General features: G+C 40.9%; 1 protein-coding gene across 1 annotated transcript; it reads right to left on the bottom strand.

Annotated features, from left to right (window-relative positions):
• Positions 1-5,536: 5,536 nt before the first annotated feature.
• Positions 5,537-15,618, bottom strand: LOC137259849 (cholinesterase-like). Its single transcript, XM_067797475.1, has 4 exons — positions 15,268-15,618; positions 9,935-11,419; positions 9,343-9,506; positions 5,537-7,792 (listed from the first exon to the last, which is right to left on the bottom strand). Exons 2-4 carry the CDS (start codon positions 11,416-11,418, stop codon positions 7,755-7,757), a joined length of 1,686 nt encoding a protein of 561 aa, XP_067653576.1. The 5' UTR covers position 11,419; positions 15,268-15,618; the 3' UTR covers positions 5,537-7,754.
• Positions 15,619-20,232: the final 4,614 nt, after the last annotated feature.

Below are 20,232 nucleotides of genomic sequence, written 5' to 3'. Positions count from 1 at the left end.
ATCTGATCGATACGCAAAATATACATCACAATACTGAAAGGGCAATCGGAATGATGCGGCCATTGTGTTTATCCCTGTTCAACCGACCTTCACCTCAAAGAAATGCCTAATATGTGCAACAATGTTGACGTGTGACATCACTACCGACGACCGATTTCTTTCAAAATGGCGGCTTCGCTGACAAGGGTACACTGGATTTCGAGAGGATTCTTTCCTTGATTCAGGAATCTTTTGTACATAAAATTGAGATGTAAGTAATCAGAATTATTCTGACTATCTGTGTATTGTTATATGTTTTTATCGTTCACATTTGCAAGTGACGGAAGACGACAGAAATTCCGATAAGTACCGCTGTCGTTCTGCGTGATTTTGAGTCAGTCATGGCGTCACGCAGCACTAAAAGTTTGACAGTTTCTTATGAATTATCAAATGATTGCATTGTATCTATTTTCAGTTTGCTATTTCTTGCTACGATACTCTTCTCCTGATTATTCTAAGCGTATTGAGCCATTGTAGGCAATGATTAGGCTGGATGTTGAAAAATGTCCGAAAATGCAACGCAGTGTAAAATCGGATTTTTTCTTTGTTTACATTTCAAACACTCGCAGTCTGCACAGCGTTCTTTTTCATACCTTGTAGTTTTCGTTTCGTTGTATCTAGACACTTGATAATGGTGACAAAGACCATTTGTAATTTCATTCTAAGATGTTTGGGGATTTCAATGATGCATTTGTCGCAGCTGACTATGAAATATACGTGATGTATTAGGCGTCTCAATGTCGGCATTCTCGAAACGTGATTTTTTGACTATCCAATATGGCGGAAAGTGCACTTCGGCGTTCGTGTAAGTGTATTTTCGAAAATATCCCAACCGATTCTGGGTTCATCGATGACGTTTCAGAATTATCATTACTGGTTACATGAAAACTTGATATCAGTGATCATTAATATGCTATTTTTGAAATTCATTTCTCCCTGTAATTATCCAATTTTCACATTTCAAAACATACAGCAAATAATGCTGTGAATCTCGATTTTGTACAGTTTGAAAAATGGCGACATTTACAATGAAACCTATTTTGAAAGGCAACTTTAAGCACTTTAGCTTGGTCTGAGATAATAGTGGATGGTATCATGAAACGGGGAATTTTCCGCAGAATTCAAAACTGTGAAGTATCTATATGTGCGTGGTATATTTAGAATTTTATTGGACTTCAAATTGAGGGGTGAAGAGGAAGGGCATATATGTCCCTGTGGTATCCAGGGGGTTAAGAAGAAGTTACTGAAAACGTGCATGGATAAATGAGTGTGGAATAACAGTATTTCAGTTTTATCACCCCAAACTGTGTCCAACATAAGATATTGCTTATGTGAGATCAAACCTGGGAGACATCTTTTTTATTACCCACGTGGTCAACGTATGGGTAGTTGCATACTAATCTCGTACGTCACACCAGTGTCGTATCGCGTTGACTTGTGTCGTAACGACGTAACCTGAGATTCTAACGATTTGATTGGATAACTGATGACCTTTCAGTTAGGTCACGCTGTGACGGAACTACATTTGTATTCAAAACAAATACGTGAATTCATTCATTCTACCATGAATATGCACGTCTATGAATTGTGGAAAGTAAACACTGCGAACGATGTCTTTTCGCTGTTTAATTGAGACATTATGTCCGTCGAAAAACATAGAAGCAATGTTTCCACCAGGGATGTTACCTGAGTGAAGCAACTGCAAACCAAGGAACGGGGTGCTACGAGCAGTTTACTGCAGCCGGCTGCACGAGGTGATGACAACTGACATGCATCATGACGTCGGTTACCAAAGGGTAGACAAAAATGGCGATTTGACGTCAATTCAGTGTGACGTCATGCAGTAAAATATTCTACAATACATAATTCTTCTGCAACCTCTTTATGAAACCAGTTTCGGTTTGAAACCATAAAAATACGAAATATACGGTCTTTGTCAATTTAATGCATGTAAGACTTGTTATAGTTCTATATGTGGGTACACTCGTGAACTTTCGCTCTGGTAGATACCATGGGAAGCACAGTCGTTTCATATAATTTGTATGTAATGAAATCTCGTGTAGTATTCTGTATGACAATAGATTTTATATAATGCCCTGACAATGTCATGATGTCATGAACTTGATGATGTCACAATACTATGTCATCGCTGCACCGCAAATCTAATGACAGTACCATGTTCACTGAAAACTAAAGAAGAGTGATTGGCGACGATACACAGAAACTCACCCTTGTGTCTACGTATAACATACATATATCGGTAAGTCTCGGATATTTGTACCTTTATTAACGCGTGATGATATAGTTGATATCAAAAGACACTCCGGTGAGATGTCTATATTTCATAAAAGAAAAAAAAACCGATGCAGGTGTAAGACATTTGCCACCATCACAAACAACAATCACTCAACAACGAACTGTTTCCCTAAGTCACCATGCCTTTAACAGTGGATCGTATGTCGCAGTGAAATGAATGCAAAATGTCTTATTGCCTGCTATAGTTACATGTTAATGACTGCATGCCTTTATGCCCCTATGCTGGTCGTACAAAATGACTTAATGGGTGGTTTAACAAGCAGACTTCCTAAACTGTTTGTCATTGTATCATACATCAGAAGTACATATAAAGATATATTTCACACATAGCGTCTGCGTGGGCAGGCTTATCCCAAATATATTTTGCAAGTGTGAAGAATGGATGAGTGAGTAAATTTTTTTGCCGCTTGTAGCAATATTCTAACATCACAGTGGGAATCGAGCACGGGTCATCAGTGTGATGATCGAACGCTCTAACCGCAAAGTCACCCCACCGCCCCAGAAGAATGGAAGAGAATATCACAGGACTGAATCCGTAGTCGTGGATTACATACCAATGGCCATGGAGTACATATAAATGGCCGTGGAGTACATACCAGTGGTCGTGGACTACATACCAGTGGTCGTGGAGTACATACCACTGGCCGTGGAGTACATGCCAGTGGTCATGGATTACATACCAATGGTCGTGGATTACATACCAACGGCCTTAGATTACTTACCAATGGTCGTGGAGTACATACCAGTGACCGTGGAGTACATACCAGTGGTCATGGATTACATACCAATGGTCATGGATTACATAACAAAGGCCTTAGATTACTTACAAATGGTCGTGGAGTACATACTGGTTCTTTATTACACACTGGCGACGCGTAGGACGTGCATTAATCAACCCAAAACAAGCAAACACCTTACCGTGAATAAGTATCATTTAATCATTGAATTTTACAAGCAGAAAATAGAATTATTAGATATATTCGGAATAATATGTTTTGGTTTTTTTTACTAGAAAGTTGGTAATTTAAACATGGTGGTATGAACTGGCAGCTCAGATTGTTAGTGGCTGTACCCTCAAAAGCGGTTAAAGTAACATAAAAGTATTGTCCAATAGAGAGGGTACGTAAGTCCCAAAATTTTCAAAGTCAAGTTTAAACTTACCAATTTTTTAAAAATCGTCATTCTAAATTTCGACTACATTTTCTTAAAATCGCTAGCGGCTGAGGGGATGGTGTATAAATCCAGCAAGGGTCGTGGAGAACATACCAATGGCTCTGGATTACACACTGGCGACGTGTAGGACATGAGGGGATGGTGTATAAATCCAGCAAGGGTCGTGGAGAACATACCAATGGCTCTGGATTACACACTGGCGACGTGTAGGACATGAGGGGATGGTGTATAAATCCAGCAAGGGTCGTGGAGAACATACCAATGGCTCTGGATTACACACTGGCGACGTGTAGGACATGAGGGGATGGTGTATAAATCCAGCAAGGGTCGTGGAGAACATACCAATGGTTCTGGATTACACACTGGCGACGTGTAGGACATGAAGGGATGGTGTATAAATCCAACAAGGGTCCATGCAGGTAGCTATATTAAATGTTAGTCCCCTTGGTTCCTAGTATAGTGATCTACTTTTAGTTGCTGGGGATCTGTAGTCTTTTTTACATTAGATTAGTCTTATAACAGTGATACGGTGGCATCAGAGGGAGTTGGCAACAACATTGTACGTCGCCCAATCTGCAACATCCCTGTGACTCTTTCTCTCTCTGTAGCAGTCATTCGTGCCATATGTCTCACACTTGTGTATTATATCATGCAGTCTAGCCTCTCTTTATGCCCTACAGAATCATGTGATGCCCTACAGAATCATGTGATGCCCTACAGAATCATGTGATGCCCTATAGAATCATGTGATGCCCTACAGAATCATGTGATGCCCTACAGAATGCAAATACTGATTAAATATTGCTACGGTTTGGGGATAAATATTACTATGTGTGAACAGAAAATGTAAAAAAAATATTACTTTGCAAGCACAAATGTTAACAAGATACTGTTAGATGCTCCTGAACACTTTTTCAAAATATCAAACATACTTTTTACTTGTTCTTACTAATGCAAATCAGCAGAAAATGTTGTGAAAAATTAAGTCATAGGAAGGATCCTTTCCTACACATTCTACAACAGTTGTTTCATGTCTTAATAGTTCAAAAATGGTGACTTTAAGTGGTTTATATTTGTCTCAGAGCAGAAGTTTATTTCATCCTTTCTTTTGGACATCCAAATCACTGTTATTGGTGTATTTCGGCGTGGTACAAAATAAGGCACTTTTATTTATCTGAAAACAATGCATTTCACCTAAATATGAATGCATTTGAGAACTGCTTTTGCACAAGGCTGTATCGTTCAGCTTTCTTTTAAACTAACACCTTCTACCATATGTTTGATACTTTTTCAGTAATTCATACAGGCAGGATGGTAATGTTTCTATTGGCGTTTAGTGTAGATGTCTACTGCTAGACACATATTAGATGATCCTGCGCACTAAACGCATTTGTGACAAGAGAGGCGATGCAACGAATTGGGCGGGTACACTTGGCTGCTACAGGTAGTTTGGCGATTATGAACGTGCAATACATGCTAACCGTGACATGAAATCAACACCGCTACTGATTAACACCTGTCTCGCTACTGTGTAACACCAGCCTCGCTACTGTTTTACACCTGTCTCAATACTGTTAAACAGATTTCAGTTGTAGTAAAAATGTCCAAGTTAGGAAAACATGGGCAAATAGTTCATTCTCAGGCAAGGGAGATAGCATACAATGTTATCATGTATATGGACAAAAATTGTGCAACCAAAGCAGATTCTCTTTTACAAAGTGGCCTTGCTTCTGGACTCTCAACGGCAACTTCAAAGCGCATTAAGGCAGAAGGTGGTAGGAGTGCGAGTCGACCTACATTTATCAGTCCCACCAAGTTGCGCAAACCCAAAATTTGCAGTTACAAACTTGATGATTTCGACCGGTGTGCAGTCCGTCAATTTGTACAAAGTTTATATGGCGTAAAAAAACAACTACCCACTCTGGATACGATGTATGATATGGCAAAGTGCCAGTTGAACTACAAGGGTTCTAAGGAAAGTTTTCGAAAAAATCTCAAAGACATGGGGTTTAGGTGGCGAAAAACGCAATCAAACCGTAAACTTTTAATGGAACGTAAAGGCATTGTTTCCAAGCGTTTGCAATTCTTGCGTGCAATAAAGAAATACAGAGAAGAAAATCGCACACTCATCTTTATCGATGAAACTTGGTTGCATGTACACCACATTGTCCGAAAGTGTTGGCAACTTGAGGGTGAAGTCGTAATAAATGGGGTTCAACCTCCGTCTGGCACCGGACCTCGGCTTATTGTGGTTCATGCAGGGGATGAAAACGGTTTTGTTCCAAATGCTTTGCTTGTTTTTGATTCCAAACTCAAATCAGCAGACTATCATGACGAGATGAACTTTGATAATTTTTCCAAATGGCTCCAGGAAAAGTTGATCCCAAACCTTCCACTGCACTCTGTCATCGTTATAGATAATGCACCATATCATAGCAAGCAAGTGGACAAATGTCCTACAACCGCCAACAGAAAAGATGACATAAAAGCGTGTCTACAAAGGCGCAATATCTCATTTGATGAGAACACGCTTAAAGCCGAACTATTGTTTCTTGCAAAATCCAACAAATCGGGCCCTGTCTACAGAGTAGACACGATGTTGAAGCAACATGGTCATGATGTATTACGTCTCCCTCCATACCACACAGAACTAAACCCGATTGCGTTATTTTGGGCAAATATGAAAAATTATGTCGCTTCACAAAACTTGCAGTTCACAAAAAGTTCCTTAAGAGTTGCCATAAATGAAAGGATGTCTGCAATCAGTGCAAAAGAATGGCCGGAATGTTGTAAGCATGTTAAAACAATTGAAGATGGTTACTGCCAACGCGAAATCGCAGTAGAAAGGGAAATTGACAGACTAGTGATTGACTTAGCACTTGCAAGTGATTCAGACACCGAGCCTGATTCAGAGAGTGATAATTAAAGCATAAATCCGTAAGTCCGCCTAATTTTCCAGCATTGTTGTGTCTTGAATAATAATTGACACATACTATATCAGGTTTTTACTGTTCCCAGACTGTGTCATAAAAGAAGAGTAATCTTTGGTGAGTTGTCTGTATTTTATATTTTTTTAGTCACTGATAAAGCTACTGAGTCTGGTACTGAGTAATAGTCAAACCGACAAATTTGTAAACAAAGATATTTCTCACTGACTTATCAATGTCAAAAGGTATTTTCAGTTTTCTGTACACAATTTTGGTGACCATAATAAGAATATGACAGAAATTTGGAAATATTGTTTGAATACTAACTATTTCTCTGGAACCGCTTACATAAATTTCCAAGACATGTATTCCCGGTCAATCACCGGCGGAATTATGGACGAAAATCAGCCCGTATAGAGAAATAGGAACAAAATTATGGGATAAAAATATTTCCCTCTTCTACTCTGATTTAGCCACCACCATTCAGTAACAGATAACTTTTAACACATTAAAAAGTTAAATGAAACGCAATTAATTATATGTAGTTATTATCTATTTAATATTTAGCAGACGAAAAGTCAACTTTACCCATTAAAACAACACCGCATATTCCTTCGAATGATAAGACTGCAATTTCAGGCATAAGATGACTGGGGCATTGACAAGCATTTTAGATATTCAACAATTTTGTTACAGAAAAAACCCAGGAAAATGTCGTTTGCTTCGTGAAATGGATCGGTGGTCCTAAACATAATTGCTCAGTATATTGTGTTGATTCAATTCGTTGGGATTGTACCTGTTCCCAAATCGAGTGTGCTATAACAATTCATGCGTGAAAATCACGGGGAAAATGAACTTCTCGATATTTATCAGACAACCTGTCTCCCTCTTGTTTCAAGTGGACCGTTCTGTGGGGCGTTCCCAAGTATGCAAATTGGGGTCATTTGTGAGGTCGTGGATCATCTTATATGTATTTACCAGTAAGTAGGTGTTCCATGTCAGTTGACTTCTCTCAATATCGTATACAGTAGTTCACCTGCCGACGTGTTGACTTGTGGAACTAATTTACTTGCCGAACTATTAACATTTTTGAGTGGCATGTTTAGAAGTTGGTGAATCAGATAAGAAGTTGTCCATCCATAAAGGTTCAAGCTTCACAACCACACAAGTATCTGTATCGAAACGTAGCTTCATCTCAATAAAGATTTGTTCATCCATAAAGTTTGTTTTTATCTATTGCCGAACTATTATACCAACACACTTGTCGGAGACGATGAATATGTACTTATTAACATGTCATCATCCTCTTGTGCAGTATTCCTGCCCGTCAGGTGGGTCTGAAACACAACAATGTGAGTAATTATTTCCCTGCCTGCAGCTCGGATGAATTCCATGATATCAAAGGTGAACGAACACAAATATTTTGGACCTATATGTATCAACGAATCAGCAATATTCGCAACCTGGGAAAACAAAGCACATAGGTGTGGATATATTGATGTGAATGTATCAGTTTGAATGAGTTAGTGAGTGAGTTAGGTTTTCCTCAGCTTTAAGCAATGTACCAGCAATATCACAGGTGGGGGACACCAGAAATGGTCTTCACATATTGTGTGGAATCGAACCCGGGTTTTCAGCGCGACGAGCGAAGGCTTTAAACACTAGACTATCCCACCGTCCCTTTTGAACATGAATTTGTATGAAAGTATAGATAGGAATCCATGCTATGGATGTGGGCATATCTCGCAGCTGTCTTCGGTATTTCCGTCGTTCTTATGTCATGTGGTTATAGAGAGTCACTACCCGCGAAAGTCTGGGTTAGAATGTTGATCGTCAAAAACCCATTCTTGTCGTAAGAGGCCGATGACAGGATTAGGTGGTCAGACTCGCTGACTTGGTTGACACAAGTCATCGGTTTCCATTTGTGCAGATCGATGTTCATGTCGTTGATCACTGAATTGTCTGGTCCAGACTCCATTATTTACAGACCGCCGCCATATATTGCTGAGTGCGGAGGAAACCTTAACTCGCTGTCATCAAATGCTTTAATGAAACCAGGGAGCAGGATGTGATGATGACAAGAAGAGAAGCGAACTCTGTGGAAATCTGAACTCGGAAGCCTTTCACATTACACATGTTCTTTTCTTGAATTATTTGTGGCTGTTTATAACACTTTCTATGCCTAGTGTTCTTTGTGTCTCTAGTCCTGTTTTATCAAGTTTTGTCAATGAATCCACCGATCAGGATACATGACAACAAGACAAGAATCATAATCTGTAAGAATTCCTTAATGCAACTGACAACAAGTCTTCCACATTACACATGTTCCTTGGTGGGCGTCAGTATATGTGGCTGTCATATAAATTGATGTGGTTGATGATTCGTTTAGTCATATAGGAATGACAAGTCTTTATGGATGTTCAACTTCTTTTTTGCACAACATGCTCGAAAACGGCATCCATACCGAACAGTCGTAACTGTACACTAAAGAAGTTGATCATCCCTAGAGACTTGCCTATTGTTTACAACTTCTAGAATGCCTCTCTAACTGTTCACTTTTCATATCTGTTCCATCATATACATTTTCCCATGAAGACATTTCAATCCGTTACTCAGGTGAAATCAATGAGACCTCAGAGATGCCCAGATGCATTATGGATCTACAGTCCTTGCTTTCAAACGATTCTATTCAGATATTGTTGTTCGTTTTATGAACATGTTGACATTTTGAATGTGAATAAAGGGAGACCTTGAACGCAAATGTCACTGATATGTCAATATGCTTGGGGTGGGGACTTTATTTCCAGTCAAACAATAGACATTTCAAAGTCACTTCCGAAGCCATTCAACGGAGTGTAATAGCAATGCGTTCCTTAATGAATATTACCTCTTGAAATCATGGGTCGAATCCGGTTCATGAAGACACATTCGTGGTGGACTACCCCGTGACCTGCTGCTAACTTGCTACCCACGTCCAGAACCATATAGGAGAGATCAGTGTTGTCAGAGGCTGGCCAGTTCACCTTGACGGGGACTGGAGCGTTTGGGTCGCTGCAAAAACATAATGAATTATGTGTAATTCTCTGACATGTTTGGTATCATTTAAAAGTTACTGTACATGGTTTTTGGACACATTGAGAGAAAAAAAACGGCTGGGGTCTACAAAATAGGACTTCAGTCATTGGACGCGTGTGGACTAGGAGCAGTTTCTCGGGTTGACGGGCGAACACTTGGCCAGCTTACCCACCCTGTATCATCATGGGCATCATGGCAATTTCAGGATAACGAGATCTTAATGAGAACGTGTTATTCTGAGAATAACTGTAAACAAGAAACGTACACATACATGATCAATATATGACCGAGTGAGGGATATTTCACTCATCTGTTCCAAAATTATTCACCTGCGTAGAATATTCAATGGCTCGATACATCATTTACAGTCTCCAACTCTGTCACACACTCACTCACTCACTCACCCTGACTTGGCAAAGTTGGTCCAGTACGTCATGATGGCTCTGCTGAGTTCCATCTCCTCCTCTGTACATCCCAAAGACTTTTCCAGAGCCCAACCAAACACAAAGTCAAGCTCGTACCAGTGGGCTGCGCCTATCCACTGTGGATACGGACTAACTGATAGTCGGTGATTAAAGCTGTACAAGTAGGTAGGGTTGTCAGGAGAGTACAATCTGTCAAACTCGTGATGAGGACACTTTAAATCTCTGTCTGAAGTCATTCGAGTCAAGACTTCAAAATAGTCAGTGTCTTTCAGAGGCACTTTCTGACTTTCATAAAACAGGCGAAGAGCCTCTTCATATCCTTTACCGCCAACAAAGTCATAGGAAAGAAGACTTTCATACTCTGTCTGACTTAAAATGAGTGTTTCGGGTAATGTGGACACGTTTCTCATTTCCTTCAGCATCATGGACAAAAACAGAGTATTCTCGTCTAATGTGAATCCATGCAACACACTGGTCTGCTTGATGGATCCGCTGGACAAAAGACCTTTGACGTCATTTGGGAGGAAGTGTCCATCCACAACCGCAATAAATACTTCGGTCATATCAAACAAACCACTCAACTGAAGATCTGTCATAGTTTGAGCATCTGCTTTTTTCAAGCAATCATAGATGTCCACATCAGTTGAAGATGGACAGTCAAATTGATCAGCAATCTTCTTTATTCTTTCTCTTGCTGTTTTTGGTATGGTGTATGCCCAAGGGCTATTGGGCGCCCCACTCTGTATGATGGCTCTGTCAAACAGGTCACGAGACAGAGGTGACACCAGGTGGTGACCCACACAGACAGCTCCAGCACTTTCTCCAAATATGGTCACCCGGGTCGGATCTCCTCCAAAACTGGCAATGTTGTCCTTCACCCACTGTAAGGCTAATCTTTGATCCATCAAGCCCATGTTGCCAGGGATGGTATCTGGTCCAAGGTAGCTGAACCCTAATGGCCCCAGTCTGTAATTCATTGAAACAACGATGACGTCATTCTCTGCTGCAAGGTATTTTCCTTCATAAAGTGGCATTCTAGTAGATCCGCTGAAAAGCCCTCCGCCATAGATCCAGACCATCACTGCCAGATTGCCACCATTCTCTGATGGCGCCCACACTGTAAGATGTAGACAGTCCTCACTGTAGTCGTCGGGTATCAGTTTGTGAGCCTCAACTGCACCAAGAGCGTCTTTAATTTGGAAGCAAGACGGCATCGGTTTTCGTGCATCCCTAACTTCCGGTCCCCAAGACTCTGAAGGCTGTGGGTATTTGAAGCGGAGATCGCCTACAGGAGGCTTGGCGTATGGTATTCCATAGAATACGTCAAGAGACTTGCCCAACACTGACATTCGTTGCCCAAAAATTGGGCCATCTAGAGTTGACACTTTCTGTGTTTTTGCAACATGCAACTCTAGCAATAAAGGCACAAGTGCTGCAACTGCAAGTCTCTTTCCTGTCCACATTCTGAAAAAAGCATCCGGATACATTTAACAGATACAATTTTCCTTTTCCTATCCATGGTCCTGGTTCATTAGAGTTTCTCTGCAGAGGACATTTGATGCTATTCTAAAATGGCAGAATATACAAGTATGTGTTGTGTGACTGCGTAATGCAGAAACAGACTGTTGTAATTGTTACTGATCACTGCCGCTTGAGGACAGTAATGTGAACCCGTCTCTGACCGGTTCACTCCCACGTTTCTACAGTCTACCCAAAAGGCTATTAGCTAGGACAGCAGTGGACTACAGCTTGGTGAGATGCGAGCCAGGGACAGTGCGTAATTGGCATCAGTCATGGAGTGAGTGAGTGAGTTTAGTTTTACGCCGCACACAGCAATATTTCAGCTATATAGCTGTAAATAATCGAGTCTGGACCAGACAATCCAGTGATAAACAATATAAGCATCGATCTGCGCAATAGGGAACTGATGACATGTGTCAACCAAGTCAGCGAGCCTGATCACCCGATCCCGTTAGTCGCCTCTTACGACAAGCACAGTCACCCTTTATGGCAAGCATGGGTTGCTGAAGGCCTATGCCACCTTGGGTAGACCTTCACGGGTCTCATTGCATCAGTCATGGAAGCGTGAGCCTCTGTTCAAGGGCTGTACCTATTCATTATCATGTTAACGTTATCAGCCCTCATTTTTCATTATTTTCTTCAAGCAATACATATTTGACTTAAAGCATGTATTTATGCACATTTCGCTGAACCTCTTTCTTTGTTGGATGACACTAAAAACTGTGTATGGAAAAACTCGAAATATTGTTTGTATTTTTTAAAAAAGGAGATATATCTCTCCCGATGGATTTCCATATCTATGAACACAGTTTTAACGTAAATTCCAGTCAGTCTGTTATGACTGAATCTGGCTAAGTGAGATGACACCCCCTGGCCCTTATCTTCCTTGTTATTTGTAATAGCTTGGGTGTTTGACCAATGACAGATGAATGAATATTTTGTATTACTGAATACGTTGCTATCTCTGCTATCATTCTGCTGTGTTGCATCCGTGAAATCCATCAGAACTCGACCGCCACAATATGGTATTTCACGGAGTTTAGTATTCTGTTTATTACTCGCCAACATAAATTGACAGAAACTGTGGCGAAATTTTCTGGTGTGACCACTCTCAGCTTTCCGCGAGTCAAGCAAGGTCTAGTAAATTTGCGACATCGGCATTAGCATTGTGACGTCACAACTTTGAACCATTTTGACGTCATACGTCAAGCGGTATTACACTAGTGCAATGTTGCCGCAAAATTATTACACTGCAGTATCTTCAACGGGCGAGTAATAAGCCCCGAAAGGTCGTGAAAATAAACTCATGAAATTGCTATCCATAAAATTTGTATTACTACGCCAACTTCTAAATGCCTTTGAAGAATCACAGTTTGGAATGATAAAACCTTTTATGGCCTTGAGAGAAAATGACAGTGATTACTCTAATTCGGACAGGCAAAACAGAATGTCACTTTTACCTCACACTCACCTTCCAACGGGTGTGCGCCAGTTACTGAACTGCTTGCGTACACAAAGAGGGGCCGTCAATCAGGTGACTCAAGCAAGGCCGCTTAATTAACCCTCTTGATGCCAATTTTCTCTATTTTATTCTATTTAGTTTGTTACTTTTCTGGGCCCACATTTTTATAAGGTTTGAAAGGTGAACGTTCTGTGAGAATTGCGCTCGCGTGGTTCTATATCTGCGAGCGGCTATAAAATTACACAGAAATGTAGATATATTATATTTCCCAGTCTAAGTATACTTAGTATCAATATGATTCATTACACTCCTTCATTGAGTGTAACAGACCCTAGTAGAAGGTCTCGTAACGTAAACTTTGCGCAGCCTATGACCGCCCATTCAAATGGGAGACGTCGACAGCCGAACAGATTTAACCAATCAGACAAAAGCTACTGTTTAGGGTTTGCTACTGTTTAGGGTTTGACGGGACTTACAAAATTCTCCAGTCACTGCCACAGATCCCACAACAAACGAAAATCCGCATAAAACACAAATATTGGACCTGCAGTATACCAGTGTATGCTCAGGGCTTTCTGGGGACACAATGGCGGACGATAGCAAGCGTCGACCAATGATTGCTTTGACCACATCCCCTTTATGCGGCCTTATCGTCCTTGCTATCGTCCGCCTTTTGTGTCAAGATCGTTTAGTTCAGGGTCCAAATCGACTTTCAATCGACTTGTAGAAAGACATGGTATGTGTTATGAGTGGTGATCGATAGGCTAATCATCCATGTCTTTTTGTTTGTTTGTTTGTTTTTTAGATGAAGTTTTTTAATCGATTGCATGCGATTGTTGCGTAGCGATCGGTAAAGCAGGCGGGTGGGGTACACCGAAGTGCCTGGGTTGTCTAGATATGTTATGAGGCGTTTCAAGTCGGGGGTCATCTCAAACTATTTTCTTTAAAAAAAAAACATTAATCCTCGCAATGACGCGAGGGTCTGTGTCGCAGAGCGCTCCATGTGCATTATCCGGAAGCGATAGAACGGAAATTAGCATTTGGAATCGTTCGGGTACCAATATTTTCGAGGTAAACATTCAAAAGGTGTGTCCGAATGTCCACTTTCGCGATCTGGCAAGCTGCGTTCTGATTGGTAAATCTAGAAGGCTTTGTTGCACTCAGTAGTTGAGCGCAAATAATAATACTGATGCTAAGATTAGTTAGGCTGTTAAATTTCCTATCCGTTGATATAAATATAAGTGCGGTTTGACAAATAGACACCGCTATAAGTTGTTCCTAACTTTGTTATGCGTTAAAGGTAAATTTCTCCGTTTTTTCTCCGGAACCGATAATGGGTGAGTGAGTGAGGTTAGTTTTACGCCGCGCCCATTTTCCATCAGTATGGGGCGGTCTGTAAATCCAGTGATCAACAGTATGTGCATTGATCTGTGCAATTAGGAACCGATGACGTGTGTCAGCCATGTAACCGAGCCCGGCCACGCACCCGATCCCGTTAGGCATCCTGATTAGGATATATCTAATCAAATTTCCTCTAATTGTGCAAAAGTTCTGGGCCTCTGTGGCAGAATTTAGACAAAACATAAATGAATAAATTTTCCATTTAAATAGTGTCCTCAATACATCAACTGTTACAATTAAACGATTTTAATGCGTTTCCCAATGTGAGCAGTCGGGGCAACTTTTTCGCATCAATTCAACGTGATTTTGAAAAACGTAAACCTGTAGGAGGCAGAAAGCGCACTTCGGTGTTCGTGTAGGTCTATTTTAGAAAACACCCATACCAATACTAGGGCTATCGGCATCGCTCCAGATTTATCATTGGATATTTCATGGGAAACTGATATCAGTGAATCGTCCTCAGTGTGTTATTTTTGAAACTCAAAACTCCCAGTAATTCTCCGATTGTTACATTTCAAAAACGCTGAGAGGTTATTACACAGTCTGTAGATTTGTCTGAGATAATAGTGAATGGCATCAAGAAACAAGGAATGTTCCACAGAAGTCAAAACTGTGAAGTATATTTGTGTGCGTGATGTAGATAGAGTTTTACTGACTTCAAAGTGAGGGTTGACGAGGAAGAACACACACATGTACGTCACTCTGGCACACAGGGGGTTAACCATTCAGATCTCCCGGTTAGTGAACGGTACTGAACGGCGTATTGTATGCAAGCGTGTTCACCCTCTGCTCTCAATTCAGGTCAAGGGTATAATCTCCTATGGTCTGAAGTAACACCACCAAAAACACTATTGTCTTCATTTCGGGCAGTTGCATGCGTCAGTGGTATTTGATGTTCAACAGAATGTCACTTTCATGACACACTTACCTGGCAACTGACTCGTAGCGTGTGCTCCAGATACTGCATAAAGTGTGGACACTAAGGCGTGCTGCTACCGCGGTGATATCGCATAGGATGACCTACTGTGACGGACAGGCGTCAAGAGTTGCGCCCCCTGGTGAGATGATGGGAAGCACACCAGCTCTCGTATGGCACAATAAGTGAGCAAATGAAGAAGTTTTGGTTAGAGCATCGTCAACATGCATCCTCGAGACTGTAGTATCCGTCATTTCACCTGTAGTAGATAGTCATAATGAATCATTCATTGAATGCTGACATTGAATCCCTCGAGGCTTCCTAATGACGTCACGGGAATCTCCGTATCGCCACGAGCAGGCTGTAGTGCACATTACAAGTTGGTAACATTAAAGCTGAAATGCGTCCTAATCGTGCGCCTATCGGACAAATAAACAATCCAGTTAAAAAATAATAGCAATATTTAATAGATTTATAACAAAATCAGCCCAGCAAAGAGTCGCGCAACTTCCCAGCTGTCATAGGCTGATCCTTGGGGAGGGTGCGGGGGTTCGCACCCAGCTTTCCTCCCCATCTTTGTCCGGACGTTCTGTTTTATGACCACTGAAACTCGGGTGAAAATGAAGTGTGCCCACACCCCTCCCACTTCTCAACAGTGTGTACCCCCTTTTCTTAAAACGCTGAATTGGCCTCTAGCTATGCTGATTGGTCACTCACGACGAGTCAACTTATTTCTATTTGATTTGGCGCTTGAAAACAGTTTGCATCGAGGTCGAGTAACAGACGAGTCAAGTTGAAATCATAACAGGTGTGTGAAACTGTTTTTGCTGTATGAGAGGAAATTTTGGGGTTGCGTTTTTGCGTTTTTCAAAACGGTACACGTAGTACGTACTTAGCCCTTTGAAGTTTCTGTGAATATATTTTCTGGAAGTCCCGTTTTGAACGTACTTTATCAATAATATTACTATTACTACTAATAATGTAGGTATACATAAGAAAATGGGGAATAAATGTTTTGTATTACATATAATTTGATGTAATATGCAGTGGAATCTGTCAAAACCGGCACCTGTCCAATCCGGCAGGATGTTAACACCGGCATACAATTTCAACCCCATCTATGGCTTGTACATTTACTATCAGCTCTACAATGCAGCACTTTGTCTAAACCGGATTTTTTTCTTCAGTCCCAATGAGTGCCGGTTTAGACAACTTCCGCTGTACATGTATATGACATTAACTGAAATGAATGTTTAAGAAACAGCTGATAACAACATGCCGGGACTACTTCAATCATCATTTATTTCATTAACACACTCCATTCGCAGTAATGACGTGGCATAACGTCACTACCACAGCCTAATTTGCATATCATGTGATCGGTCTTTTCACTTGTTTGTAAACAAACGCACATATTCGTACATAAGAGTGAGTGAGTTTAGTTTCAAACCGCACTCAGCAATATTCCAGCTATATGGCGGTGGTCTGTAAACAATCGAGTCTGGACCAGACAATCCAGTGATCAACAACATCTGCGCAATGGCACGGTCTCAATAATGTTTTACATTGTTGCACAAATATTTTAATACAGCTCCGACACTAAGGTTTATGACAATGCATACCCAGGCTAAATAAAAACAATGAAATGTTTCTCGGACATCGGGGCGTCAGTTGTATTAGTGCGCGTTATATTTTTATTGTCATTTCTTTTTTTTAAAAAAATGACTTGGCAACGTCCCGATCATCCATTTGCTCACCATAAGAATGAGTCTGTAAGAATGAGTGTGACTGAGTCTACAACTCATTAACACGTGCTAAACTTACCAAACTGTATTTCTTAGAGTGAAAAAACATTAATAATGTGTTCCTCCCTCGTCACTTTTTTCTATTAAGAATTAAGTCCAACCGCCCTCGTAAATTTTGAAAAAAACCAAACGTGCCCGAAAAGCATTTAACATTTTGATGCAGCCTTACATATCAAAGCGCCTGGATCCTTGGCTCTCCATGAGGGTTCGATGACAGCACGTGGAGCCGTATAACCCATGTAAACAAAGGATTGAGATAGTGTCGCACGTTTCAGGATAATTTCTCAGTGAAACTAAATCATCCTAACAATGATGTTTAATTAGATGTGTAGACTCATAAGAAATATTATTAAGTTAAATGGTCGAATCGTCACATGTTTCTGGCCTGCACCTGAGATGGTTTAGTGAGTGAGGTTTTGTCACTTCGGCAATATTGCAACCATATCGTGACGAGAACATACGTGACATAAAAAGGAATATATATGCATATTACGAATAACCTGTAACAGTAGACTACTAGACTATCACAGTTAGTATTAAAACTAGCGTGGAAACTTTATAACAAATAATAGTATCACTATTTGGACAGTACAATATATAAACAGCCCATAGATCGCCAACAACAGATGGTAGATCACCATACTAGGGACCATGGTGACTTACAGTACCTCTGCTACGAGGGGATGTCAATAAGTTTTGAACCTTGCATAGAAAAACACAAAATATTGGTATGAACCACATTTATTTTTCAACATAGTCCTCTTGTGAGTCAAGACACTTGTTCCATCTTTTCTGCCAGTCGCTGATGCCATCTCTGTAGAAGGCGCCATTTTGGTCCTCAAACCAAGCCCCAGTAGCAGCAATAAGCTCATTATCATCTTGAAATCTACGACCACGCAAGTGTTTCTTGAGATTTGGGAACAGATGGTTATCACTTGGTGCCAGGTAGGGGGGATGTGGCAAGATTTCGTACCCGCATTCCTGGACAGCAGCGGCTGCAACGTGAGAGGTGTGTACTGGAGCATTGTCTTGATGTAGAAGAATACCACGTCTGATCTTGCCCCGGCGCTTCTCCTCGATTGACTGTCGCACTTGCCTGAACAAGTTAGCGTAATATTCCCCATTCATTGTTCTTCTTTTTGGTAAGTAATCTATGTGGATGACGCCTTTGCTATCCCAGAAGACTGTCGCCATTACCTTCTGCACTGATCTGGAGGCTTTGAACTTTTTGGTCCTGGGAGAAGTGACATGTTTCCATTCCATGGATTCTTGTTTGCTCTCAGGATCATAGTGGTGGATCCAGGTTTCATCACAAGTTACTAGCCTTAAGTGAAAATCTTCTGGATTCTTGTTGTATCAGGTTAGCATGGAGTTGCTTATGGTGACCCTTGTTTGCTTCATTTCATATGTAAGCATTCTTGACACTCATCTTGCGCACACCTTAGACATGACGAGATGTTCATGAAGAATTGTCTCGATGGATCCGTGTGAAATGCCTGTGGTCTCCTCTAACTCGTGGAGTGTGATTCGACGATTTTCCAGCACAAGTCTATGCACTCTGTCAATGTTTTCCTGACTAGTGCTTGTTGTTGGGCGACCAAGACGGGGGTCATCTTCAAGACTCTCTCTACCATGCTTAAATTCGTTGGCCCATCGTTTGATGGTAGCAGATGAAGGGGAAGACTTCCCATAAACTGCTTCGCATAAACTGTCTTTCTTCAATGTTCTTCGTCGAGTTTCCTTCAAGAACTAAAAACTTAATTACTGCTCTATACTCAATTTTCTTCATTTTCACTGCCGTGAGGGGGGGGGGGGCGTCTCTTTCTGTCAATGTGAGCTGTTCAATAGCTGTGAGCTGTTGACATCCCCTCGTACCTGCATGGTCCCTAGATGGATTTACACCTTCCCCCCAGCTGCTGGCGACTGTATGCAAGAATAACCACAAATTAAAATGGCACATATTCTTCAGCTAAAAAAGTAAAAGATTAAATCTGACTTCAACTGTTTTGGGACTTACGTACCCTCTCAAGAGGACAATACTTTTACGACACTTCAACCCCCTATGAGCATACAGCCACTAACAATCTTAGTTGCTAATTCATCTTCTGATCATAAAATATTTATCTATTTACAAGTCATGTAACAGATCTAATTCTTTTTAAAACGCAATGATTAAATGATAACTAACATTACTAAAAAGACCCTTCATAGTTCGTGATTTAAAACAGTTATCTTTTGTGAGGGAATATTCAACACAGTCAAGCAAGGACATGCTTGACTATGATTCTTTCATCACAAGGGATACAAAACGGAGGATCCTCACCTTTTAACAAGTATTCATGTGTATACCGCGCATGGCCAATACGACATTGTTGCATAATGACCTCCACAAATCTGGACTGACAACCCAAGTAGGTGTAGCCAATGTAGGGTTTTATTTCATGTTATTTATTGATACCTACTTGAGTGTCCCACTTCTCCTGCATCAGATCTCGGATATAAGATCTTATTGTAGCTTTATAATCTGAGTATGGGATAAGAAGTGGTGTCACAGATTTGTTGAGTGCTGCCTTAGCAGCGAAATCGGTCATTGTGTTACCAGGGATTCCCACATGGGTTGGTAACCAACAAAAGACGATGTCGCACTGGCCAGTAGCAAGATCTGGTTTAAACCACGATGTGTTTACCAAATTGTTTTACAGTTATTTACAAGAGTACAGTCCCAGCGTGTGGGGTCTGAACGCATATAAAGAAATGTACATGAACAAAACAAATTGCTTCCGGTGACGTCACGATTGTAGTTGGACGTGGAGAGCTGACTCCTATCATTTGCGCTATTAGGTGCAGGAATTATCTATTACAACAGATTTTCAAACTATACATTCAAAGTGGTTGGGGGTACATCATATGTGAATGTTGAGTGGTAATTTGTACGATAAACATTAGATTGATTGAACACTTGAACGCAAATGATCCGTGAAAGTCGTCCTTCACGCCATCAACTCGTGTTTGATTTGCTAACTCCTTGTTTACTTGTGCTTTGTGAAGTGCCCGGAGTTCGTGGACATATCAGAATTATCACAATGTCAAAGGGAGAGTACATACGATTTTCATTGTATTTGAAGGTCCGTGAAGGTCCCGGAGTTGAATAGGCCTTCAGGAACCCGTGCTT

This window comes from Haliotis asinina, chromosome 13, assembly GCF_037392515.1.
Source record: "Haliotis asinina isolate JCU_RB_2024 chromosome 13, JCU_Hal_asi_v2, whole genome shotgun sequence".
Lineage (NCBI taxonomy): Eukaryota > Metazoa > Mollusca > Gastropoda > Lepetellida > Haliotidae > Haliotis > Haliotis asinina.
This window is presented reverse-complemented; position numbering and strand designations above follow the sequence as displayed.

Excerpts from the sequence above, each read along its gene's own strand:
- LOC137259849 (XM_067797475.1), bottom strand. The coding sequence starts at position 11,418 with ATGTGGACAGGAAAGAGACTTGCAGTTGCAGCACTTGTGCCTTTATTG. Across the intron at positions 9,507-9,934 it reads ACCAACTTTGCCAAGTCAGG|CGACCCAAACGCTCCAGTCC; the intron begins GTGAGTGAGTGA and ends ATGTTTTTGCAG. Across the intron at positions 7,793-9,342 it reads TCGACCCATGATTTCAAGAG|ACCCACCTGACGGGCAGGAA; the intron begins GTAATATTCATT and ends GTTGTGTTTCAG.